Source organism: Microcebus murinus, chromosome 5 (assembly GCF_040939455.1).
Source record: "Microcebus murinus isolate Inina chromosome 5, M.murinus_Inina_mat1.0, whole genome shotgun sequence".
NCBI classification, from domain to species: Eukaryota; Metazoa; Chordata; class Mammalia; order Primates; family Cheirogaleidae; genus Microcebus; species Microcebus murinus.
In genome coordinates, this window is record NC_134108.1 from 110,069,766 (window position 1) to 110,096,646 (window position 26,881).

At 46.5% G+C, this 26,881-nt stretch overlaps 2 protein-coding genes across 9 annotated transcripts in view; both read right to left on the reverse strand.

The window, feature by feature from the left end:
- Positions 1 to 14,213: 14,213 nt before the first annotated feature.
- Positions 14,214 to 17,996, reverse strand: ZBTB9 (zinc finger and BTB domain containing 9). Its single transcript, XM_012791318.2, has 2 exons — positions 17,731 to 17,996; positions 14,214 to 17,572 (listed from the first exon to the last, which is right to left on the reverse strand). The coding sequence occupies exon 2, from the start codon at positions 17,492 to 17,494 to the stop codon at positions 16,064 to 16,066; it is 1,431 nt and encodes a 476-aa protein (XP_012646772.1). The 5' UTR covers positions 17,495 to 17,572; positions 17,731 to 17,996; the 3' UTR covers positions 14,214 to 16,063.
- Positions 17,997 to 18,873: 877 nt separating this feature from the next.
- Positions 18,874 to 26,881, reverse strand: part of SYNGAP1 (synaptic Ras GTPase activating protein 1) — a 33,714-nt gene continuing 25,706 nt past the window's right edge. For 3 of the 8 annotated variants that reach the window (XM_012791305.2, XM_076003426.1, XM_012791306.3), the window contains 2 exons: positions 26,350 to 26,561; positions 24,109 to 25,036 (listed from right to left, as the gene is read on the reverse strand). In XM_012791305.2, the coding sequence (XP_012646759.1) occupies positions 24,631 to 25,036; positions 26,350 to 26,561 (618 nt within the window). In that variant the 3' untranslated portion in view covers positions 24,109 to 24,630. The other 5 variants (XM_020286949.2, XM_012791303.3, XM_012791308.2 and 2 more) reach the window with 4 other exon arrangements.

Genomic DNA, 26,881 nt, shown 5'->3' on the forward strand with positions numbered 1-26,881 from the left:
AAATTCTTTTCCATGTGATTTCATTTCTCCTCTATCTGATATATACCTTTATCTGAATTAATTTATCTAATCCTCACTATAGCCTATGGTGGACTGTCTCAAGGCCATCAACATGAATGTATAATCCAAAATTAGGAAATTCACAAGGAAATCATCCACCACGAATTTGACTTTGCCTATATAACCAACAGCAGGATCAGACCCTCAGCACTTCAGACAATGAAATTATAAGGCTGTATGTATGTTGAAAATTATTGAAGCCGTAAAATAAGAAATCAAAAGCATGAGAAACAAACAGGATGCTACTGGAGGATTAGGCAGGTTTCATTTTTCAAATGATATTGTAAACTCGAGGGAGAAGTTAAGCACAAGATTAGACATAGCTGAGGACAGAATTGGATGCTGGAAGATTAATCTGACAAATTATCTAAAATATATCACAGAAAGACACAGAGATGAAAAATGAGTACAAGAGATTAAGAGGCATGGTGTATAGCATGAGATGCTCCAACGAGTGTCTGAAAGAAAGTCTGAGCAGGGGACAAAAAAGAGAATGAGGAGTGGAGAAAATGCTCGTTCACAAATCCACCAACAGCTGTTTACAAGCACCTGATATGTGTCAGGCACTATTCTAGGGTTTTACAGCAGATAGTGAGATGAGAAGAGATCACAGCTGATCATCTTCCAGAACTAATTTTGGTTTTTTGTTTGTTTGTTTGTTTGTTTGAGACAGAGTCTCACTTTGTTGCCCAGGCTAGAGTGAGTGCCGTGGCGTCAGCCTAGCTCACAGTAACCTCAAATCCTGGGCTCAAGCAATCCTGCTGCCTCAGCCTCCCGAGTAGCTGGGACTACAGGCATGCGCCACCAGGCCTGGCCAATTTTTTCTCTATATATTAGTTGGCCAATTAATTTCTTTTTATTTTTAGTAGAGACAGAGTCTCCCTCTTGCTTAGGCTGGTTTCGAACTCCTAACCTTGAGTGATCCTCCCACTTCGGCCTCCCAGAATGCTAGGATTACAGGCATGAGCCACCACACCTGGCCTAGAACTAATTTTGGACAATAATTCTCAGTTTCAGGAAAAGAGTTCGAAGACACACTAAATTCTCACCCAAATACATCAGCCAAACTAAAGAACTCAAAGATGGAGGGTGACAGTTAAAAGAAATCAGATTTATAGGAAACACGTGTATAAACATGTGTTTCCTATAAATCTGATGTTTCGTATAAATCAACATGATTCCTATAAATCAACAATGCCTTGGCCAAATTTGATGAATTACACTTCTGATCCTAGCACTCTGGGAGGCCTAGGCAAGAGGATTGCTTGAGGTCAGGAGTTTGAGACCAGCCTGGGCAAGAGTGAGACCCCAACTCTACAAAAACTAGAAAAATTAGCCGGGCATAGTGGCGCATGCCTATAGTCCCAGCTACTGGGGAACCTGAGGCAGGAGGATCGCTGAGCCCAGGAGTTTGAGGTTGCTGTGAGCTGTGATGACGGCACTCTAGCCCGGCAACGGAGCAAGACCCTGTCTGTTAAAAAAAAAAAAAAAAAAAAAAAAAAAAAGAAACAATGCATGGACAAATGGCAAATTTCTCAACAGCAGCTATGAAACTAGAGGACGGGGGAATATTGTCTTCATAGTTCTTAGAGGAAGTACCTGGCAACTTAGACCATTACCCCCCACTAATCTGTCATTTGAGTCTGAAGGTGATGTGAACAAATCACCAGCACACAGTCAGCTCCTGTCTGGATCTACCTCAGTTCTTACCGATTTCTTTTAGACAATTGGAGAAATATGCCTATAGGCTGTGTATTAGATAGTACAAAGAATTGTTAATTTTTAGTACTCTGATATTGTGGTTAAGTAGATGTCCTTAATTTCATAAGATGAATACTCAAGAATATTGGGTGAAATAATTTTTTAAAAAACCACAATGAGAGGCCGGGCGTGGTGGCTCACGCCTGTAATCCTAGCACTCTGGGAGGCTGAGGCGGGTGGATTGCTCAAGGTCAGGAGTTCAAAACCAGCCTGAGCAAGAGTGAGACCCTGTCTCTACTAAAAATAGAAAGAAATTAATTGGCCAACTAAAAATACATAGAAAAAAATCAGCCGGGCATGGTGGGGCATGCCTGTAGTCCCAGCTACTTGGGAGGCTGAGGCAGGAGGATTGCTTGAGCCCAGGATTTTGAGGTTGCTGTGAGCTAGGCTGACGCCATGGCACTCACTCTAGCCTGGGCAACAAAGCGAGACTCTGTCTCAAAAGCAAACAAACAAAAACACCATAATGAGATATTTCACATAATCATATTGGCAAAAGTAAAAAATTCTGAAAATACCATAGTTCTGGGGGGGGAAAGCCTTATATGCTGCTGGTGGGGGTGCAAGTCAGCTCACTGAGGATTTGGTATCAAGTGGTAATTTGGTATCAAGTGGTAAAGTCGAAGGTGCAATTTCCTCCTCCCCAATAATTCTGCTTCATAAGTTTATAGCCTAGAAAAATTCCCCTGCATGTGCAGAGGCAGCTTCTAAGTGGTCCCAGTGTGTACTAATTAGAGGTTTTACCTACGTGACCCTCCATCCTCAGTGTGCATTTTTCCAGTACTTGTCCCAAGCTCTTGTTTGCCATGTACTCACTGGTGCCCATCACACAGAAGTCCTACCTAGAAAAAGACTAAAACAAACCCTTAACAGAGGATATAATCTTAGCATAGAACGTACAAGAATGTACCAGGTAGATCAGGAAGATATCATCTTCTTTTTTTTTTTTGAGCCAGAGTCTCCCTTTGTTGCCCAGGCTAGAGTGAGTGCCGTGGCATCAGCCTAGCTCACAGCAACCTCAATCTCCTGGGCTCAAGCAATCCTACTGCCTCAGCCTCCCGAGTAGCTGGGACTACAGGCATGCCCCACCATGCCTGGCAATCAGCCCGCCTTGGCCTCCCAGAGTGCTAGGATTACAGGCGTGAGCCACTGCGCCCAGCCAGAAATTTCTAGATCTAGCAAAATTAGTAAGAACTATATCAGCACACTGTACATAAGCAATCTTACATACAATAATTAAAGCATTCCCATTCCTGTCAAGTACACATAGACATTTACAGAAATGGCAAAATTTGACTCTATACACAGTACATAAAATGTCTTACCAAATTGCAAAGAATTATTATGATACAAGGCCATATGCTTGAATCACAATGCTCTTAAGTTAGAAATGAATTTTTTAAAGAAACTTTTAAAGCTCCATATGTTTATAAACTTAAAAATCACACATAACTTTTAGATGATTCATAGATCAATGAAAGATACTACAGTAAAGAAACTACACCTGGGATAGCAGCTGCAGTGGGAGTTGCCCCGAGAGCAAGTATATGCCACTCCAGCCATTTCCTGAGACCGCACGACTTTTGCACAGGCCAAACTGGTGGCTAAATGGGAAGGATGGGCATCGCCGCCCTGCTGCTTTAAGTCTCTGGTGGCAGCACTGACCCCTGCATCTCCCATCTCAGCAGGAGCACGAGCTGCGTAGGCTTCCACTCAGCCCTGCCTCCAGCCACGGCCCCATCGTGGTCGCATGAATCACAGCCACTGTGAGCACTCAGCCAGTTGCCAAGTGTATCTATTACAATTGTATACTCAGAAACTGGGGAAATAACCACAGAGTGAGTTAATGGGCCAACTGGGCCCATTGTGAGTCAGACTTGAGTTGAGATTCCATCCATCATCTGACCACCATATGCTCCTACTTTGAATGGTAGGCCACAGTGGCATTTTTTTTTTTTTTTTTGAGACAGAGCTTCACTCTGTTGCCTGGGCTAGAGTGAGTGCCGTGGCGTCAGCCTAGCTCACAGCAACCTCAAACTCCTGGGCTCAAGCGATCCTCCTGCCTCAGCCTCCTGAGTAGCTGGGACCACAGGCATGCACCACCATGCCTGGCTATTTTTTCTATATATTTTTAGTTGTCCAGCTAATTTCTTTCTGTTTTTTTAGTAGAGACAGGGTCTTGCTCTTGCTCAGGGTGATCTCGAACTCCTAAGCTCAAACAATCCACCTGCCTTGGCCTCGCAGAGTGCACAGTGGCATTTTTTTTTTTTCTTTGAGATAGAGTCCCCTTTGTTGCCCAGGCTAGAGTGAGTGCCATGGCATCAGCCTAGCTCACAGCAAGCTCAAACTCCTGGGCTCAAGCTATCCTTCTGCCTCAGCCTCCTGAGTAGCTGGGACCACAGGCATGTGCCATCATGCCCGTCTGATTTTTTCTATATATATTAGTTGGCCAATTAATTTCTTTCTATTTATAGTAGAGACGGGGTCTCACTCTTTCTCAGGGTGGTTTCGAACTCCTGACCTTGAGCAATCTGCCTGCATCAGCCTCCCAGAGTGCTGGGATTACAGCAGTTAGCCAGCGTGCCTGGCCCACAGTGGCATTTTGAATTCCTAGGAATTGGCATCAGTTCAGAGCCAGTGTCTAATCATCCCCAAAAGGTCTGGATATTTCCTTTTCCTCAATGTTGGCTACAAGTTTTTTTGGGAATGCTTGGAAGAAGATGAAGGTGTTTAATTGCAGCAGTGGTACAAGGTCCTTTCTCAAGGGACCTGGCCTCTTTTTTCATCAAAGGGCTATTTGCGAACCGACTTAACCCTAGAAACTGAGTGACAGGCCATCATTCCCCACTGTGGTGACTTAGGTCTGGTTTTTGGCTACCAGAGCTAGAGCTTTTCCTGTACATAGATCAAACAACATTGTAGTAAGCTTGACTCACACCTGTAATCCTAGCACTCTGGGAGGCCGAGGCAGGCGGATTGCTCGAGGTCAGGAGTTCGAAACCAGCCTGAGCAAGAGTGAGACGCCGTCTCTACTATAAATAGAAAGAAATTAATTGGCCAACTAATATATATAGAAAAAATTAGCCGGGCATGGTGGCACATGCCTGTAGTCCCAGCTGTTTGGGTGGCTGAGGCAGGAGGATTGCTTGAGCACAGAAGTTTGAGGTTGCTGTGAGCTAGGCTGACACCATGGCACTCACTCTAGCCTGGGCAACAAAGCGAGACTCTGTCTCAAAAATAAATAAATAAATAAAAATTAAAAATAAAATGCAAGTATCAAGAGAATACAATAAAATTGAATAAATGTCTTCCATGTAATGAATATACCCATTTAAAATCTTATGCTCTTGGACTGACATCAGTATTTGGCAGTACCTATTTGTATAAAGACATTTTCAAAGATGAAATATGTAAAAATCTCATTATAGATTAGCATTAACAGATGAACAATTACAATTGACTTTGATGATAGGGGACAGTAACTTTGAACCCCAATTAAGCAAAAATACTACAAAAATTATACCCAATTATTATATTTTTGTCAAAAACTTGATGGAAACTTGCTTTATTTTTAAGTACTTAATTAATATTCTTGATTTTGCTTCTTGGCATGAAAAGCCAAAAATATTGACTACTTGATCCTTTATAGAACAAATTTGCCAACCTCAGATCAAGAACATTTCACAAGTACACCCAGCTACCCACTTAGATAGCTTATAGTGATTCAAACAAAACTCTTATCATCTCCGAAATTCTTATATTCCTGTCTTTTACTCATTAAATGATCTCTAATTCAATTACTCAAGCCCAAACTGTACATATCTTCCTTGATTTTTTCTTACTTTTCCAGAACTCTGTATGAATCCATTAGAATCGCCTCTCAGTCCTCCAAATATACTAGCTTTTTTTTTTTTTTTTTTTTTGAGACAGAGTCTTGCTTTGTTGCCTAGGCTAGAATGAGTGCCGTGGCGTCAGCCTAGCTCACAGCAACCTCAAACTCCTGGGCTCAAGCAATCCTCCTGCCTCAGCCTCCCGAGTCACTGGGACTACAGGCATGCGCCACCATGCCCGGCTAATTTTTTCTATACATATTATTTGGCCAATTAATTTCTTTCTATTTATAGTAGAGACGGGGTCTCGCTCTTGCTCAGGCTGGTTTTGAACTCCTGACCTCGAGCAATCCGCCCGCCTCGGCCTCCCCGAGAGCTAGGATTACAGGCGTGAGCCACCGCGCCCGGCCAAATATACTAGCTTTAATCCATCTAATTCTCTCCATATTAGCTGCTTTTGCCCGTCTATCTCATCTTGCACTACTGAAATAGTCTGATCTCTCGTCCTCACACTTTTTTTTTTTTTTTTTTTTTTTTTTAGGCGGGAGAAAAGATTTTATTCCAAAAAAACAGAAAGGTCCCGAAAAGTCTCTGGTGCAGTAACGACGGGGTTCCAGAGCCGTACCAGCTCCTTCCTTTCCCAGCGGCCAGGAAAGAGCTTCTGCCAATGATCGATTGATACTTTGCCTTTGCATTTTTCTACACTGAAGATTAAAATCTCTTTTATGCTTTTGGATTTCTTCTTCTTCTTCTTCTTCTTCCTCTTCCTCGTCCTCGTCTTCCTCTTCCTCGTCTTCGTCTTCGTCTCTATTGTCCTTATTTTATTTTATTTTATTTTGAGACAGAGTCTTCCTTTGTTGCCCAGGCTGGAGTGAGTGCCGTGGCGTCAGCCTAGCTCACAGCAACCTCAAACTCCTGGGCTCAAGCGATCCTCCTGCCTCAGCCTCCCCAGTAGCTGGGACTACAGGCATGTGCCACCATGCCTGGCTAATTTTTTCTATATATATTAGTTGGCCAATTAATTTCTTTCTATTTTTAGTAGAGATGGGGTCTCGCTCTTGCTCGGGCTGGTTTGAAACTCCTGACCTTGAGCAATCTGCCTGCCTCGGCCTCCCAGAGTGCTAGGATTACAGGCGTGAACCACCGCATCCAGCCCTCATTTTATTTTATTTTTTTATTTTAGCGTATTATGGGGGTACAAGTGTTAAGGTTATGTATATTGCCCATGCTCCCTCCCCCCTTGAGTAAGAGCTTCAAGCATGTCCATTCCCCAAACGTTGCACATCTTACTCATTGTGGTTGTATATACCCATCCCCTCCTCCCCCCTCCACCCTCCCTACACCGATAAATGTTACTCCTATATGTCCACTTAGGTGTTGATCCATTAATACCAACTTGCTGGTGAGTACATGTGGTGCTGGTTTTTCCATTCTTGAGATACTTCACTTAGTAGAATGGGTTCCAGCTCTGTCCAGGAATATGCAAGAGGTGCTATATCACCATTGTTTCTTAAACCTGAGTAGTATTGCATGGTATATATATACCACATTTTATTAATCCACTCGTGAATTGATGGGCACTTGGGTTGTTTCCACAGCTTTGCAATTGTGAATTGTGCTGCTATAAACATTCGAGTGCAGGTGTCTTTTTCATAAAGTGACTTTTGATCTTTTGGGTAGATGCCCAGTAGTGGAATTGCTGGATCAAATGGTAGATCTACTTGTATCGCTTTGACGTATCTCCATATTGCTTTCCACAGAGGTTGAACTAGTTTGCAGTCCCACCAGCAGTGTAGGAGTGTTCCTCTCTCTCCGCATCCATGCCAGCATTTGTTGTTTGGGGACTTTTTTTTTTTTTTTTTTTTTTTGAGACAGTGTCTCACTTTGTTGCCCAGGCTAGAGTGAGTGCTGTGGCATCAGCCTAGCTCACAGCAACCTTAATCCCCTGGACTCAAGTGATCCTCCTGCCTCAGCCACCCAAGTAGCTGGGACTACAGGCATGTGCCACCATGCGCGGCTAATTTTTTTTCTACATATATTAGTTGGCCAATTAATTTCTTTCTATTTTTAGTAGAGATGGGGTCTCGCTCTTGCTCAGGCTGGTTTTGAACTCCTGACCTTGAGCAATCCACCCGCCTGGGCCTCCCAGAGTGCTAGGATTACAGGTCTGAGCCACCTTGCCTGGCCTGTTTGGGGACTTTTTGATAAAGGTCATTCTCACTGGAGTTAAGTGATATCTCATTGTGGTTTTGATTTGCATTTCCCTGATGTTCAACATTAGAGACGTTGAACATTTTTTTCATACGTTTGTTGGCCATTATTCTGTCTTCTTTTGAGAAGAAGTTTCTGTTCATGTCCTTTGCTCATTTTTTGATAGGGTTGTTTGATTTTTTCTTGCTGATTTTCCTGAGTTCTAAATAGATCCTAGTTATCAGCCCTTTATCAGATGTGTAGCTAGCAAAAATTTTCTCCCATTCTGTGGGTTGTCTGTTTGCTCTCTTGACCATTTCTTTGGCTGTGCAGAAGCTTTTTAATTTGATCAGGTCCCATTTTTTTTATTTTTGTTGCTGTTGTGATTGCCTTTGGGGTCTTCTTCATAAATTCTTTGCCTAGGCCAATGTCTAGAAGAGTATTTCCAACATTTTCCTCTAGAATTCTGATAGTTTCACACCTAAGATTCAAGTCTGTTACCCAGCGTGAGTTGATTTTTGTGAGAGGTGAAAGGTGTGGGTCTTGTTTCAGTCTTCTACATGTGGCTATCCAGTTTTCCCAGCACCATTTATTGAATAAGAATTCTTTTCCCCAGTGTATGTTTTTGTCTGCTTTGTGGAAGATTAGTTGGCTATATGAGGATGGTTTTATATCTGGGTTCTCTGTTCCACTGGTCAATGTCCCTGTTCTTGTGCCAGTAAAAAGCTGTTTTAATGACTATAGGCTTGTAGTATACTTTGAAGTCTGGTATATTGATACCTCCTATTTTTTTTTTTTTTTTATTGCCTAGGATTGATTTTGCTATACGGGGTCTTCTCTGGTTCCATATGAAGCATAAAATTATTTTTTTCTATATCTGTGAAAAATGATGACGGTATTTTGATAGGGATTGTGTTGACTCTGTAGGTCACTTTGGGTAGTATAGACATTTTAACAATGTTGATTCTGCCTACCCATGAGCATGGTATATTCTTCCATCTGTTTATGTCCTCTGCTATTTCCTTCTTCAGTGTTTCATAGTTCTCCCTGTAGAGATCTTTTACCTCCTTAGGTAAATATATTACAAGGTACTTTATTTTCTTTGCTGCTATTTTGAAGGAAATTGAGCCTTTGATTTGGTTCTCACTTTTACTGTTGTTGGCAGATATGAATGCCTCTGATTTCTGTGTATTGATTTGTATCCTGAGACTTTACCAAATTCATTTATCAGATCAAGGAGTTTCTTGGTTGAATCCTTGGGGTTTTCTAGGTATAATATCATGTCACCAGCAAAGAGTGAGAGTTTGATCTCTTCTGCTCCCATTTGGATGCCCTTAATTCCGCTCTCTTGTCTGATTGCTGTAGCGAGGACTTCCAGCACTATGTTGAACGGAAGTAGAGATAGTGGACAACCTTGTCTTGTTCCAGTTCTAAGTGGGAATGCTTTCAATTTTTCCCCTTTCAGTATGATATTGGTTGTGGGTTTGTTATATATGGCTTGTATGATTTTTAGGTAAGCCCTGTCTATGCCTATTTTGTTGAGCGTTCTTATCATAAAAGGGTGTTGAATTTTGTCAAATGCTTTCTCTGCGTCTATTGAGAGGATCATATGGTCTTTGTTTTTGCTTCTGTTTATATGGTGAATTACATTTATAGATTCGCGTATGTTGAACCATCCCTGCATCCCTGGGATGAAGCCCACTTGGTTGTGATGGATTATTTTCTTGACAAGCACCTGGATTCAATTGCCTAGGATTTTGTTGAGAATTTTTGCATCTATATTCATAAGGGATATTGGTCTGTAGTTTTCTTTTTTTGTTGCATCCTTTCCTGGTTTTGGTATCAGGGTTGTGTTTGCTTCATAAAATGTGTTGGGGAGGCTTCCATCCTTCTCGATGTTGTGGAATAATTTCTGCAGGATAGGCACTAGTTCTTCTTTGTAGGTGTGGTAAAATTCGGGTGTGAAACCATCTGGTCTAGGACTTTTCTTTTTAGGAAGGTTTTTTATTGCTGTTTCAATTTCAGTACTTGATATTGGTCTGTTCAGGAATTCTATTTCTTCCTGGTTGAGCCTAGGGAGACTGTGTGTTTCTAAGAAATTGTCCATTTCCTCCACATTTTCTAGTTTATGTTTCATAGAAGTTTTTGTAGTATTCATAAATTATATCTTGTATCTCCATGGCATCAGTTGTAATTTCTCCTTTATTGCTCCTGATGGAGCTTATTAGAGATTTTTCTTTTCTGCTTTTCGTTAGTCTAGCCAATGGTGTGTCAATTTTGGTTGTTTTTTTTTTTCCAAAGAACCAACTTTTTGTTTTATTAATCTTCTGTATCGTTTCCCTATTGTCAATTTCATTTAGTTCTGATTTGATCTTAATGATTTCACTTCTCCTGCTGGGTTTTGGGTTGGTCTGTTCTTTTTCCAGCTCTTTGAGACAATTCATTAGGTTGTCTATTTGTGATCTTTTTGACTTTTGGATATAGGCATTTATGGAAATAAACTTTCCTCTCAGGACTGCTTTAGCTGTGTCCCACAGGTTTTGGTAACTTGTGTCACCTTTGTCATTTAGTTCAAAGTATCTTTTGATTTCTATCTTGATTTCCTCATTTATGAAGTGATCATTCAGCAGAAGGTTGTTTAGTTTCCATGACTTTGTGTAGAAATGAGAACACCTGTTAGGATTGATTTCTACATTTATTCCATTGTGGTCTGAAAAGATACATGGTATAATTTCTATTTTTTAAAATTGTTTGAGATGTGCTTTGTGTCCTAGGATATGGTCAATCTTAGAGAATGACCCAGGAGCTGATGAGAAGAACGTATATTCATTGGTTTGAGGATAGAATGTCCTGTAAATGTCAGTCAGGCCCATTTGTTCTAGGGTTCTGTTTAAGTCCATTATTACTTTGTTGATTTTCTGTTTGGAAGATCTGCCCTGTGCTGTCAGTGGGGTGTTAAAGTCTCCAACTATTATGGTGTTGTTGTTTATCCATTTGTTTAGATCCAGTAGAGTTTGATTTATGAATCTGGGTGCACCAAGGTTGGTTGCATATATATTTAAAATTGTTATGTCTTCTTGTTGAACTATACCCTTCACCTTTATATAGTGACCTTCTTTGTCTTTTATTACTTTTGTTGATTTAAAAACTAAGTTATCGGGCGACTTCTGGGGCACCCCTCTCTTGGGACCCCAGAACCTCGTCCACAATAAAAAAAAAAAAAAAAAAAAAAAAAACTAAGTTATCTGTAATTAGCACCACCACGGTAGCTTTCTTTTGGCTTCGTTTGCTTGAAATATTGTTCTCCACCCTTTTACCTTTAGTCTAATTGCATCCTTGCAGGTTAGATGTGTTTCCTGAAGGCAGCAGATACTTGGCTTGTGTTTTTTTTTTTTGAGACAGAGTCTAGCTTTGTTGCCTAGGCTAGAGTGAGTGCCATGGCGTCAGCCTAGCTCACAGCAACCTCAGTCTCCTGGCTCAAGCAATCCTTCTGCCTCAGCCTCCCGAGTAGCTGGGACTACAGGCATGCGCCACCATGCCCGGCTAATTTTTTCTATATATATTAGTTGGCCAATTAATTTCTTTCTATTTTTATAGTAGAGACGGGGTCTCGCTCTTGTTCAGGCTGGTTTCGAACTCCTGACCTCGAGCAATCCGCCCGCCTCGGCCTCCCAGAGAGCTAGGATTACAGGCGTGAGCCACCACGCCCGGCCTTTGGCTTGTGTTTTTAATCCATTCGGCCAGCCTTTGTCTCTTGAGTGGAGAGTTCAAGCCATTCACATTTATTGAGATAACTGATAGGTGGGGCAGATTTCTGTTCATTATGTTGGGTTGAACTTTATTACTTTTTTTTCTCTCTTGAGCCATTGTAGTATCTTGGCTTTGATCTTTAGCTTTGAGTAGATTTACATTTGTGAGTGTTTATTGTGCTGATCTGTGGGTAACACTGTTTTGAATACTTCTTGAATGGCTGGTCTTGTCTTGGTGAATTCCCTCAGTCTTTGCTTATCTGAGAATGTCTTGATTTCTCCTTCATACACTAAACTTAGTTTTTCAGGGAATAAGATTGTAGGCTGGGCATTGTTTTGTTTCAGAAGAGTGAGAATGGGGCTCTAGTCTCTCCTTGTTTGTAAAGTCTCAGTAGAGAAGTCTGGTGTTATTCGAATTGGCTTTCCCTTGTATGTTACTTGCTTCTTTCATCTTACAGCTCTTAGAAGGGCCTCTTTAGTTGATATTTTGGTCAGTCTGATGACTGCATGTCGTGAAGTGTTCCTGTTTGCATTGAATCTCCCAGGCGTCCTCTGAGCTTCTTGAACTTTTATATTGAAATTTTTAGCAAGGCCTGGGAAATTTTCCTCTATTATATCTTCAAATATCTTGTCCAACCATTGAGTGTTTTCTTCTTCCCCTTCTGGTAACCCTATGACCCTCACATTAGGTTTCTTCACATAATCCCACATCTCTTATAGGCTTTGCTCTTTTCTCTTGTTTCTCTGCCCTATCTCTGTGACTGACTTATTTAATTGGAAGGTGTTATCTTCAATCTCTGAGATTTTTCTTCTGTTTGATCTACCCTGTTCTTCAGGCTTTCCACTGTATTTTGTAGTTCCCTGAATTGATTCTTCATTTCCAGGAGTTCAGTTAAACTTTTCTTCATTGTATCAATTTCTTTATTGAATTTTTGTTCCAGGTCCTAGAGACTTTTTGTGGTTTCTTTGTGTTGGTTATCGAGTTGTTCTTGCAGGTCGTTGAATTTTATGATCCACATTCGAAATTCCTCTTCTGTCATTTTGGTTTCCTGAGTTTGGTTGGTGTCCATTTCTAAGGGGCTGGTGCTCCTCTTTGGGGGTGTGGTTTCCGTTTGGTTCTTCATATTTCCGGAGTTCCTTCACTGATTTCTTCCCATGTCAATAGTTGTTGCTTCTTTCCTTTAGGTTTTCATTTGAGTATTCACACGCCTTGTTTAGCTTCTGATCCGGTAGGTGGTGTCTGTGGGTGAGATTTGACCACACGCTGAATGATGAGTCAGTAGGTGCTGTGAAGAGGGTATGCAGAATGTCCTCCCTGTCAGTAGGCGGATCTTGCTTGGAGGAACAATCTATGCTGTTGTTTTTGTGTCCTGTGACCAGCTCTTGTTCCACTAGAGAGGCACTCTAGTGCCTCAGGTGGTCGGTGGGGCTCTGGGACTTCCAGGTGTGTCCTTTTCTCCCCCTCAGTGAGGGCTGGTCTAGGAGAGAGTCTGGGCGGAGCTGGGTTGGGTAAGCCTGCCCTCAGGCACCACCAATGCTGTTAGCAGGGGTCAAAGTTCTGTTCTCTGCTTCCGGAAAAGCTGTCAGGGAGGGGCTGGAATGGCCCCACTCAGTCAGAAAGTCTAAGTGTGAGGTGGGGCTGTCTGAGACCTGCAGTCTGGAGCGGGCCTCACTTCTTTCCAGCCTCCCCAACTCCGTGTCTGTCTCACTCTTTACCTTAATGATCCAATATTCATTCTAGCTAGAGGAATCTCTTTAAAATGTTAAAAGACCATTACTCCCCTACTTAAAATTCTTTATTGCCTTTCCATTGCAACTCTAAATCCAAATTTCTTCTCATTATCTGAAAGGCTCTTTATGACTCAGCCTCCTTTCCCTGTAGCTTTAGGTCCACTAGTATCCTGAATGAGTAGACCAATCTCTTTCTTCCTTGGCCTTTGCATCTGCTAAAGACTTTACTATTAAATAGCACCATCTTCCCCTCCTCCTTTGCATGTCTGGACCTTTTTTTTCCTTTCAATATTAGCTCAATGTGTACCGTATGTCTTCCTTTTCTGTAACTGTCCACCTTACCTGGTTTATTTCCTTTACAGCAATGGAACGTAAGCTTGTCGGAACAGGCGCTGCACATTGTGCCTAGAGCAGTGCCCACGTAAAATGGGTGATAATGCATAGTCAGCAAATACTTATTAAATAAAGGAAACTGCAAGATAAGGGGAAGTAATCGCTATCAGAGCACATTAACAGAGGTCCTACTGGAACCAGATCATTTGGACTTCAGGAAAAAGCATGGAAGCCAATGAAAGGTTTAAGCTAGTGTGGTGAAACAGTGTTTTTTGCTTTAGAAAGATTACAATGGCCATAGTGTGTAAAGTGAAATATGGAGGGAAGCAAGGCAGAAGACAAAAAAACAGGAGGTTGCAGTGGTAGTAGTGGGGATGGAGTACATCAATTTGAAATATTCAGGAGACAGCATTGGTAGGACAGGCATGGAAGGTGAGAGAGCAAATATCAAGGAACACTCCCAAGTTTCAACTGTGCATTTGGGTGGATAGTGGAACCATTACCAAACCTGGAAACTATGGAGAGCTCGCTAAAGGTGGGGTAAAGTACTAGAGACATGTTGGGTTTGAGATGTTTATTAAGTATCTACCTGGCTAGTTTAAACATCTGTCTCTTAATGAGATAATCCAGAGTCCAAGCCCCTGTGATGCCTTCTCCCTTCATCAGTGCCTGGTACACAGAAGTCACTTATTAAGGAAGAAAGGTTGGAGAAATCCAAGTGGGTTTGGGGGTCATGAAAACTGGAGATATCTAGTCTTCACAATTGCACGAAATATAAAAAGAAAGAAGTAGAAATGAAATGAAGAAAAGTTTTTTAAAAAAATAATAAAATAACTGGAGATTTAAATTAAAAGAGCATTCCTATTTAAATACTTTAATCCATTCGGTGAATTTAAGTGGCTAAAGTGAATATATAAAAAAAATAATAAGTAGTTTAATTCTGAAGAATGGATACAATCCCCCAGGAGTGTGAAAAGTTAGAAGAGGGCATAGAGCTCTAAAGAACTGCAGCATTTATGAGATAGATATTATTAATAACAGGGTCTAGCATAGTGCTTTGCAACAAATGTTTGTAGAACAAACATTATAACTTATACATGAAGTCAGGGATATTATAGGTAAAAATCATGTAAACAAAAACTCTTCTAAAAAAGAAGGCAGAGAACCAGTTAGGTGGTGCACATCACCCCCCACAGAAAAGTAATAGCTCAGACTCCGAAAGGTAAAATAACTTACTCGAGGTTATTCAGTGGCAGGTTAGGGCCTAAGTCCAGGTGTTCTCTGCACCAGTGTGAAATCATCCCATTCTTCCCCCATCAGCGTAATCCAGCTGCTTAAGGAATATACTCAAGTCTCTCCCACACAAATTACTCAATCCAGTCTATTACCAGTTTAGATTTCAGGGCAGTTTATTTGAAAAAATTTAGTAACTGCAAGTACCCACCTCCCCATTCCATTATCTACCCCTCCGCCTCTAAACAGAGGGGTTGTCCCTATCATGTATAGGTAAGATGGGAAAGGAGGTGCTGTGGTCCCACTATGCAAGTTACTCTCAAGCCTTCAGCATGTGCTCTCAGCCCTGAGTCCTTCTGATCATGGCAACTTGTTCAGAGAGCAGTGGTGCCACCCTGAGAGCACTTTAGGTCAGTGCCATTTCCTGAGTTCACTGATCACATCTAGTCACTGTGACCATGTATGAGTTATCAGTGGTGGTCACAGGTAGACCAGAGGTACAGGCTATTTAAGAAATACCCACTATTAAAGAGGGTTCTAGGAATGACACATGGAATGCTGTTTGTTAAAGTGCTCAACTACAACATAAAAAAATGGTTGGGAAGGTGTCTACTAGTGAGAAAGCAAGGTACAATCTGAGGGGCTTCTGGAAAGATAACAATAGAAAAAGTTCATAAAAGGAACTCTGTTTACATTTCCAGCAATGATTAGAGAGAAAAATTTAGAGCTTTGTCTCTGAATTACTCAAGTTCTGAATCAAGGGTATCCCTAGCTGGAGATCAGCTAACTCCTATGGAGACTGAATAAAACATTTATTACTGTCTTTTTGCTCTACCTCTCCTCTCATCAAGTAACTAATTTGAAATCTGGTTACCTCAATGAATATCACCACTACAAAAAGGTCTATTATGGGCAAGTGATCAATTTAAGTGTGGCCTGTAAACTACTTTCCTGTAGGGTGGTTAGCCAAAACCTGGGGAAGATGAGAAATCTGAGTTTCCAAATCTGCCAGGCTGAGAAGCCCATATCTAAGAACAAGAAATCCATAACCTATCTACCCTCTTGGCATGATTACAAGATCCAGGATTCAGGTGTCATGGTAGTAAGGGGGGAGTATCCATCAGCAGCAGTGGTTGGTTATCTTGTCCTAGAAGTTAGTATGTACGGCCTTAGCAGTCACTTGTAAGTCCAGTGGGCAGTAGCCCAGCCCTGGCCCTTGCATAGGTCCCGGTGGCGAAGGAAACAGGCATGGACTCGAAACCGACGGCCACAGTGAGGACAGGCATGTAGGGCTCCAGCATGGGTCTTCATGTGCTCTGTCAGATGGTGCTTAAGTTTGAAGCGCTTGTTGCAGATACCACAGCCAAAAGGCCGAAGGCTGAAGGTCAACATGATATGCCGGTCACGCTTTGGCTTCACTGCAAACCGCTTCCCACACAAGCAACCAAAGCGTTTTCCATCTGCAGGAGGTGTCCCCCCTAGTTTCACAGGCCCATGCACAGCCTGCCCTGCTCCCCCAGGTCCTCCACCTCCTGACAGAATTTCATTCCCATGAAGATCCACTGGTTTCCAAGATGGACCCCCACCCCCAGATGTTGCCCCTCCCCCTGAGGACAACAAGAACCCTAGCTCCCTGTTCCCTTCAGTGGCCCCTCCAGGAAACACTTTGATTTCCTCCTTTGTTCCTCCAGACTGAGTTCCACCTCCTGATACCTCCTCCTTAGGCTCTAAGGGTTCCTGCTTAATGTAGAAGATTTTGGGGGGCAGTGCAGTAGGAGGGGCAGGAAGCTCAAGTGGTGCACTCTCACCCTCTGGAAGCCTGCGGAGAGTATCAGATAAGGGCAATGGGTGGGATCCATGAGAATGGGTTAAACCCCCTGATACTCTCTGAGGCTGAGGAGTCTGAGTGAGTACAGCTGATCCCTGGTCCTCATCTTCTTCTTCTTCCTCCTCCTCCTCCTCTTCTTCTTCCTCCACCTGAATTTGTAACACCTCTCCCAGTTCACTCTCCTCCCCTCCCACAGGGCTCTCAGTAGAAGCCGGGCTCTCAGTGGAAGCGGAGGACTGCACTGGTGTCTGGAAAGGGGAAGAGCGAATGCACCACCCTCCTGGAGAGGATGTGGTGGAAAGAAGCGCGTGGTAAGAGGTTGCTCCACGAGCTGAAATCCCACCACTTGAAGTTTCTAGTTCTCTAAGAATCTCTGAGCACTGATCTACTACTTGCCACATCTGAAGGCCACTAGCCACAAGGAGATGGGCAGGAAGAGCATCCAGTGGCAGGCGGAGGTGCCCTGAATAAATGAGCTGGAGCAGCCCCTCGAAGGCATCGGCTTCAATAACACTTGGCAGGGTGAGACGGGGCGCATCCCCTAGAAGCAGCTTGTCGTGGAAGTAAGGAGAGGCAGCAGCCAACACTGCTTTGTGAGCCCTAAGTTCCCGGCCCTGTACCAGGAGGGACACATCACAGAACTTTCCCTCTAGCCTGTGGCGGTTCAGGGATTCCAGCAGCGCTGAGCTATGCTGCGGAAACTCGATCTGTATTGTCCGTGGGGCTGGGTTGCAGATCGGGGAGGGGGGTACAGGAGGCAAATGCGTCGAGGTATCCATGGCCTCCTCGGAAAGAGATCCCAGAGGGTCGGGAAGAGGAGCTGGGGATTTAGGGGTAGACTCCACGCGGGACGAAGGCTGTAGAGGAAAGAGATGGAGGTCACAGAAGCCCTGGATAATGGGAGAACCATGTCCCCTCAAACCACTCCTCCCACCATTTGGATACTTTTCAGCCAGTATTGGTTTCTGTAGATCAGTCCCGCCCACCAAGAAAACAATAACAACAAAACACCAACCGGGGATTTAACTTCCAGACCCTGTGGAAGATGGTGAGGAGGCCCTTCAGCCACGAGCCTGACCTCGCTGGCCCAGGAATGCTCCTGCCCCGCCACTCCGCTCCGCCTCACAGAGCCCAAAGAAGCCGGCTCCCGGGAGCCCGCAGCCAGCGGGACACAGCGAGTTCCGGCCTGGCTGCCCTCCACGCCGACACGCCCCCGCCGTTACACGCGGCGATCCCCTTGCCGCACCTCTGCCGCCGCAGCGCCGTAGCGGGCCGGAAGCTACCGCCTCCCCGCCGGACGCCCACACCGGATGCACAGGGCGGGGCTAAGGCAGTAGCCAATCGGAGGGCGGCGGCCTACAAGCCTTGTAGTTATTGGTTACGCAGGCGAGGAGGGCGGTGCTGGTAGGAGGCGCTGGCCCTCGAGCCCGGGAGTATGGCGAGTTGAGTGGAGCCGCTGAGGTCTCAGCCGCTGCGAACCGGGAACGGGGCGCCAGAGAGCACAGCCTGGACGGAGGCGGGGCCACCGTCAGCCGCCCCGGCTGTGTTTCCAGGTGAATAAATGTAGCGCCCCTCCCCCCAGTAGGTGCTGAGAGGGGCGAGATTAATTGGGCACCTACTGTGTGGGCTAGGCACTGCCCCACATCACCTCGTGTCCTCCCACCAGCCATGCAAGGTAGGAGTGACCGTTCTCAGTTTCCATGCGGGGGAAACTGAGGCTGGAATAGTCACTTGGCAGGCAAGTAGTGGGCCTGGGACTCGAACCCGGATTTGCTAAGGAACCAGGTTCTTTCTTCCAGTCCGCACGGGAGCACTTTAACCAACAGTTAAGCAAATAAACCTTATTTCTAGATAATTTTTTAAAAGATATATATAGATTCTTTTATCAGATAATGTCGCTGCTCCTGGCTTCTTTGCTCCTTCCAACTAGGTGAAGCAGTGAGTGAGAACTAGACTGGGGAAGTTTGGCCAGTGGATAAACCCGTGCTCTAAAATAAAATAATTCTTGCTGGGAGAGTGACATTTTATGAGGAGAGTATGACATCAGGCAGGGAATATAGGGTTTTTCTCCCAGGCTGTCAGCTTCCTCTCAAAAAGTAGATCCTGTCACCCTGCTGATGTATCTGGAGATCCCAGCCTAAGAAAGTCAGCACAGCGATAAAAGAACAATCTCCGTTTATTAAACATGATTTTTCTGTTTCACCACACACTCCAGAAAAAAAGGAAATGAGGCTGGGAGTGGAGAAAAAGGGACAGTGGTGGGGCATAGAGAAGGCTGGGAGTGGGGTGGGGAGGGAGAACGAGAAAACAAAATAAAACAGGTAGGAAGAGCATCTACCTACCCTTAAGGTGGTGGGCGGGGAGGGAAGCAGAGGGCCGGGGGGGAGGGGGCCAGGAAGCTCTGTACAGAGGGGTCGCCCCCAGCCCACACACACACACCCCGGATATGTACAGTACAAACCCCAGATAATTACAACAGCCAAAGAGAGGAGGAAGGGGGTGGAGAGTCTAGGGGTAGGGCTTGAGGTGGGGAAAGCAAAGGGCACAGGGATAAAATTTCACATATTTACAACTTTTATATAAGTATAAATTTGGCCCCGGCTGGGTGTATGTGTAGGGGGATGGGATTGAAGGGGAACTCTTCATACAAAAGAAAGAAAGGTGGTGTCTGGGAAGTCTCAATACCAAACGCAAGAAGAGATGAGGGGGCAAGGCTGGGTAAGGGACAGCAGTCCGGGAAGAGGGAGTGCCAAGGAGGGGCTTCTCCCTCCCTCCTATGGCCTACCCACCCCAAACCCCATCCATCCTACCTTCCCTATCCCGCCAGAGAACTATATACAGAGAAACACCGAAAAATTGTGGAGCTGGCGGGAGGGAGGGAGGTGGAGGGAAATTGGGGGTGGGGGGGAGGATGAGAGGGAAGCCCAGCCCTGTCCTACCTCCCCCAGGGGACAGAGTCATGGAAGGGGGCTCCCCTAACACCCCTCCTCCAACACAGGTCCCCCCACCCTGGAGGAGAGAGACATGGCTTTTCCTAGAGTAAGTTCCCCCTCCCCCTGGGAGTAGAGACCAAGAAGAGAGAGGGAAGGGGCAGGAGGGATTGTGTGTCAGGATAGGGCAGATCAACTAGTCTGTCCTACCTGACATACACACCCTCCCAAACCCTAACCCCTCACCCTAACCTCAATTCCACCCCACCCAACACATTGGGGGAGGGGGGGGCATAAGCCCCCTCACCCCGCTCTGGGACCAGCCAAGAGCAGATCAGGTGTGGGAAGAAGGGGAGACAACTCCCATTCCCCCCTTGCCGCCCCCTCCCTGCCCCGGTGGCCCCCTCCACCCCATCAAGTTCTGGGTGGGGAGGAAATAAATTGAAGAGTGGTAGGAGGAAAAGGAGTTTGTGCGTGCTGAGCCCCCCCAGACGCTCCTGAGAAATCAAGGGGTAATAGGGCCCCCTCACCCGGGGTCCCCTCCCCATAACAAGGGGGGCAGGGGAGGCCAAAATGGGGCGGTGGAGGGGAGTTAGATTGTCAGCTCTGGTTACTGCTAAAAAATCACCCTGAAGTTGAAAGTTTGGAGGTGCCACACCCCCAGGGTGGGGGTGAGGATCTGTCCCCCAGTTCTCAGGGGAACGATGAGGCAGAGGATGGGGATAGCACCCCGGAGTGAAGGGGTCTGTGTGGGGTAGGCGGTGTCCTGGAGCAAGGGTCCCTGGGGGTCAAAGAGGGGGCAGCACCCCAACAGGAAGGAAAAGGGGGCAGCTCAGAGTCCTTGCTCCCCCTCCTGGAAATGGTGCAGTGGGGGTGGGAGATCAGTGCCCCCCAAGGAGGCATTCAGGGAGGCAATCCCGCTGTCCCTCGGTGATGTCCAGTCCTGGTGGTTGGTGCTATTACGGGGTGGGGTGCACAGGGAAGGAAGAGGTCTGTGATGCTGGGTGGGCTAGTGGTCTGCGGTGTTTCGGAACTCGCCGTTCTCGGTGATCTGCAGCCGGGGTGGGGGGGGCGGGGCGGGGGGGGCCAGGCCGTTCCACGGTGGGGCCAGAGTCACACGCGGGTTTGTTGGACCCAAGGGGGGAAGCTGCCTCTCCTGCAAGACACCAAAGAGGAGAGCGCGGACTTATTGAGACGCTTCGAGGGGGCCTGGATGCCAAGCCCCCAAGCAGTGGCCTCCCCCATAGCCAGCCCACTCCACAAGCATGTCCCACCCCCTCCTCCTAGGACAATCCCCACCATCCCCATATTTTGTTTCTCACCTGCAGAAGTTACAAGTCCTCTGGGATCAGGGAGAAGAGAATCTCACCCCCAGACTCCTAACAGGGGCCTTCAAGCTTTCACCCCAGTGAGTGTCACACCAGGAAACCAGCTCAAAAGCAATTCGTACCTCACTCCCAACCCAGCCCCTCTAGGTCACCTATATATACCCTGCCCAGCCTACCCTCCTCCTCTTGGAACCCCTTCCAAGTCCACCCCCAACCCGAGGTAGGAACTTGGTGTTGAGGAACAAGGGGAGGCAGTACAGCAAAACCTCATTAACCGAAACCCCTGTGGATTTGGAATTTTTTCATAATTTGAACAAAAACTGGGCTTGAGTTTTCCTTTATCTGTGAAGAAAGGGTGTGCTAAGCAAATTAGTGGTGGAAATGTGTCTGTAGGAGGGGCTATTTAACCTATACCAGAAAACAAACTTTTCAATCCTATCTATTCATTCATTAATGCATGCTCCCTGAGGACCTGCGTGGAAAAAGCTTTGTTCATTGAGTTCTACTTACTGTATATATTTTGAAGACATGCATTTCATTAAATAGACACTGTCATTCAGTTTTGTCACTTATTCAGAGTGGCCATCTTCTCAAATAACATTCCAAATTAGAGAGGTTTAACTGTACTGGGGGGAAAGGAAGGGGATGAGGGAAGTGATGAGGGAAGGGAGAGATCTTGTGGGAGGGCTGCCTCTCTCACCCTTATGGGGAAATGACTAGGAGCTTCTGCAGAGACACAGCATGCCCCAATCTCTGCATCCCTGGGAAGCAGAAAGTGGCTTTATTCTCTTCCACCCCCGCCTGCCTTTCAGTCCCTCTCCCTGGGTGCCCAGTTACAAGGTGAGGGGTATCAGACCCTATTCCCACCCCTGGTCCTACTCCCATCACCTCCTGTCGCTCCTGGACCAATTTCTGGTTGCTGCCCTAGCCCTACCTTCTGTTCCTCTGCTGGGAAAGAAGAAAGTTACCTGAACTCCCCTCCAACTCTGGTTGCTCACTTGGCTTTTCGAAATTTAGGCTAAAAACTAACTTATAAAATAATGGCTTAATTGCAGGGGGACCAATACCTACTATAAGTGGTTTAGAACAAATGTCCAAGTAAGCTAAGATTTATCAGATAAAGATTATATATATATTTTTGTTTGTTTGTTTTGAGACAGTCTTGCTTTGTTGCCTAGGCTAGAGTGAGTGCCGTGGTGTCACCCTAGCTCACAGCAACCTCAAACTCCTATGCTCAAGCAATCCGACTGCCTCAGCCTCCCGAGTAGCTGGGACTACAGGCATGCGCCACTATGCCCGGCTGATTTTTTCTATATATATTAATAGGCCAATTAATTTCTTTCTATTTATAGTAGAGACGGGGTCTCGCTCTTGCTCAGGCTGGTTTCGAACTCCTGACCTTGAGCAATCCGCCCACCTCAGCCCCCCAGAGTGCTAGGATTACAGGCGTGAGCCACCGCGCCTGGCCAAGATGTATATTTTTAAACAGAAGTGCCCAGAAAATTCTCGGGTTCCATATATATGAATCTATAAATTACTTTGTTACCTAAATTTTTATTTAGACCTGGCAATGTGGCTATGTCTGACATCTCCAAAGGATACAAAAACATTGCAAATAAAGGCTCCCAGAGCACCATTCCCTGCTATCCCAGGATCAAGGAACTCAGGTCATCCAAACCCCAGCCTTAGGCAAAGCTAATTCTTACCTTACTGGGTATCACATACTTTCTCCAAGTCAGTGAGAGAGGCAATTACAAATGGCAGGGTATCCTGAACACAGCAGAGGAAGGAACCCCCAGATTCCCTTCCCTCTGCTTGTCTGCTGGCGACAGCACATAGGCATGCCCCCTACACCCCCATGGACCCAAATTTAGAAAGTAGATAAATTAGGGTGCCATTATTCACTTTATAAAAGAATTCACTGCCAGAGTCCTTTAAATGGTGAGGTCCCCTGGTGCCTTTTAGCATCTGTTTGCTGATCACTAACTACTTTGACAGAGAGGCTGGGCAGACAGAAATTGCAGTGTGAGGAGCCACCACCCACTGCACATCAATCCCAAAGAAACTAAAGTATCTCAGAAGTGATGTCTGTGGCTGACAGGTTCTCATTTACTGGCTTTTTAGGTAGGATTATGTGTCCAGCAAGGCCACTGGGTGGTGGGAGAGGTGGAGTGAGTAGCATTAGCAACCTGGAGATGTGAGTTCTGCCAAGAAGAATGAAGAGGTTATTTAGTGTGCTGTTCCTGGCATCTCTGCCTGGGCATCAACGTCGTACCAAGCCTATGATCTGATCTAGCAAGACAGCTCTCCCCACTTATAACTCCCAGGCCACAGGGGTAAGTCCACGTCCTAACACCTGTCTGAGGTTCCTTTCTTGTTCCTTCTCCTTATTCTACCCACTCTGTCTACTGTCAGGACATCTCAAAGGCATTTTTTCCCAGGGCACCCCAAAGTCTCCCTGGGTTAATTACCTACTTCTAATTCCTACCCAGTGGGGGCTAATATGAGCACCAGATGCCTTTTACCTCTCAGCTATAAGGGAGGAGGAAAAGAGAAACAGGTGAGGATTGGAAAGGAGGGGTAGAGGGAAGGAAGAGGAAACCCCAACCTACCTGTGGCAGTCAGCACAGCCCCTATAGCCAGGGTTCTCCAACCCATCACCACCTCCCCCCTTAACAAGCCCACCACCAACCCCCAAGGACAGTCTGGTGAAATGGGGGGTGACAGACATACACTGGAGAGGTAGAGGAAGAGGAGTGTTTATAGAGTCGGGGAAGTTTGGAGGGGTGCATTTTGTAGGGAAGGGGTGTGCCTTGTGAATGTGCTAGGCCCGTCTAAGGTAAGCCTCTTGGTGTTGCTAGGGTATCACTGGACAGTTCCAGGGCAGCAGCAAGTACTCTCTTTAGGGGGTGCCGTGGGACATGGGTCTGTGCAGGAGGTGTCAGAGGGTTGGGGTCTGTGGAGGTTCTCTGGTGTGGAGGGCAGCAGTGAGAGGGGAGAGGCTCTGGAGGAGAGTTGGGGGGGAGTGGGCTTCATGACCAACCTGCAGTGGTCCGGAGTCACCTCCCCCTGTGTCCTCCGCCCGTGGCCAAAGCGGAACCAGGAGAATTACCTGATGAGGAGCTGCAGGGGGAGAGAGTGGGGTCATGGGGTCAGGAGCCTTGGTGGTTGTGGGGGAAGCCTGGTGGTCAGAGCAGAGGAAAGAGGAGGATGGGTAGGAAAGTGAGCAGAATTTTAGGAAAGCAAGGGGTAAGGGTACAGAAGGGAGGTCCTACAAGCTGGCTGCTGAGAAGAGAGGCTGGGCAGCAGGGAGCTGGGCAGCAAGTCAGGTGTGAGCGTCCGAGGGAAGACCAAAGGGATGCTGGACGGAAACACTGAGGGAAAAGGGGGGCTACGAGGTGGGAGGCCTTCAAGATCTTTAGAGGCAAGAAGAGGAGGCTATGCAGGAGCTGCCAAGGAGTCAGGAAAGTTGGGGAGCCAAGAGAACGGGGGTGATGGGGACCCCAAGAGTCCAGGGCACCTGCCAGGGCCTGGGGAAACTAAAGCTCATACTCTGTTCTAACAAATGGCAACTTCCAGTCCTCCTGGCCCAAGAAAAGCTCAGAGGAAGATGAATTCTGTGCCTTGAACAGGAGTGGGCAGAGAAGGGGAAGAGGTTCAAGGAACTGGGTTGGGGATGGGAGCAGAAAGACTGAGGTGCTGGTGCAAGGTCCTGAGACGCGGACAGGAGTGGAAAGACTGGACGGGAAGGCACAGGGGTGGGGCTGACACTGCCAGGAGTGACAAAGGCACAGACGATGGAATGAAGATGGGGTCACAGGGAGCTGCTAGGAGCAGCCAGCGGACAAACAGAGGACTATCGGAGAGACAGACGGTGATGGGGCTGGGGTAGCTGGTGCAGTGAGTGCACGAAGGACAGTGGGATGGATGGGGATGGGACACGGAGAAGATAAATGACATTGTAATTTCCACCTGAGCGTCGAGCAGCCTCTTCTTGGGTTCAGGCAGCGGCTCAGCCATGGCGGGGTGGTCCCGGCGCAGCTCCTCCTCCACCAGCATCAGCCTGAAGGGACGGGCTTCAGTGGGGTTAGTGGCGGGCACGGGCTTGGAGCCTGCCCGTGGAAATCCTGATCCCGGGGAACCCCACGGCCCTCTGGGAAAGCCTCAGCATCCTTCTCCCCTTCCCTCAGAACCCCTTCAAGGCCATGACCCAAAAGACTGTTACTCAGGCTCATGCTCTCCACCTTCCTCTCGGGGACCCTCACGTCTACCTGCTAAGGACAGCTTTCTGTGCCTCAAGACCTCCACCACCCAGACACCCCCAGCCCTCTATCCTCCCAATCAGGACAGCAGTACCCCTTCCCCAGACCCTCTGTGGCTGAGGACCTGGCTTCTGTGTCCTCTGTGTCACCTCACTGAACCTAGGCCATTTCTAGTGACAGTCCCTGGTCCACCCCTAGCCCAAGAGGAGTTTCTACAATCATTATTCCCAGTATCTCCCTGCCTTTGATGGACATTCTCAGGGTGACTTCTCATAAAGAATATCAGTTAGAGCAGTGGTTTTCAAAAAATATTTCAAGTCAAGAAACCCTTATCTTCTAACTCTTTTACTCAAAAATTCCTTTAGGGCCAGCATGGTGGCTCATACCTATAATCCTAACACTTTGAGAGGCCAACGCTGGAGGATCACTGGAACCCAGGAATTTGAGAGCAGACTGAGCAACATAGCAAGACCCCATCTCTACATAATATTTAAATAAAACTAGATACGAATAGTGGTTCTTGGCTGAAGTCTCAGCTACTTGGTATACTGAGGCAGGAGGATCACTTGAGCCCAGGAGTCTGAGGCTGCAGTGAGCTATGATGACGCCACTGCACTCCAGCCTGGGTGACAGAGCAAGACCCTGTCACCAAAACAAAAAAGATCTTTTCCAATAGACACCTTTCCAAGGCTGGTGAGGGACGGGGTGCTCAGGATGGCAGTGGTCAGGGGCTATTCTGGCTAGGGAGCCCCACTTAGCTTTGGGGTGAACATCACAGGCTAGGCTGAAAATAAACCAATGGGAGTCCCAGCCTAAACTGACACCAGACACAGTGACAGTCGGACAGTAACAGGTATATCTGCATTTTCCAAGGGTTTCAGAAACTAATGTGTTGGGAAAGAGGTCAGAGTTTAGTAAAGGAACATTTAATGCACTGAATGAGAAGTTTCTCCCCATCTGGTGATGGGTGGGTGAGTGTGTGGCGTCCTCAGGTGGTGGGCTCTCCTGGTAGTCTCTCCCGAGTTTAGGGGTGGGAGTTGGAGGAGTAGCTCGCTCACTAGCTTTCTTCGGCCTCAGGCTCTCCCTTGCTACCCCTCCCCGGGCCGCCCCTCACCTGCCAATGATGCTCTTGATCTGTGAGTCCTTCTCCACTTGCTGCTGCCGTAGCCTCTTCTCACTCTGCTCCAGTCGGGCCTGATACTGCATCAGGATTTTGCTGGTCTGTTCTTCCTGGGACAGCAGCCTCCGCTCATACTCTTCCAGCTTCCGGTTGGACATGTGCAGCCGCTCCTTCAGTGAGTGAATCTCCTCCTCGTACTCCTTCACCTGCCCGCCGGGTACACGACCCCGCACTGTGAGGGGCGCCCCACCCCGACCCCACCACCCAGCTTCCGCCCCTGTCTGCCAGGCACAGCCACTGCATGGTGAGGGGCATCCAGCTGCCTTCGCCAACCGTTCTCCACCTGCTGGTCACACCCACACGCCTGCTTTTGAGAAGGCCCTACCATGACGCTGAGGATCCCTAAAAATGGAGCAAGGTTACAGACCCCACAGCCTGAGAGGTATGTGCGTCCCCTCACATGTGCAGCTAGACACATAAGGATATACACGGAAACCTAGACAGACTCACAGACACACCTTGAGTA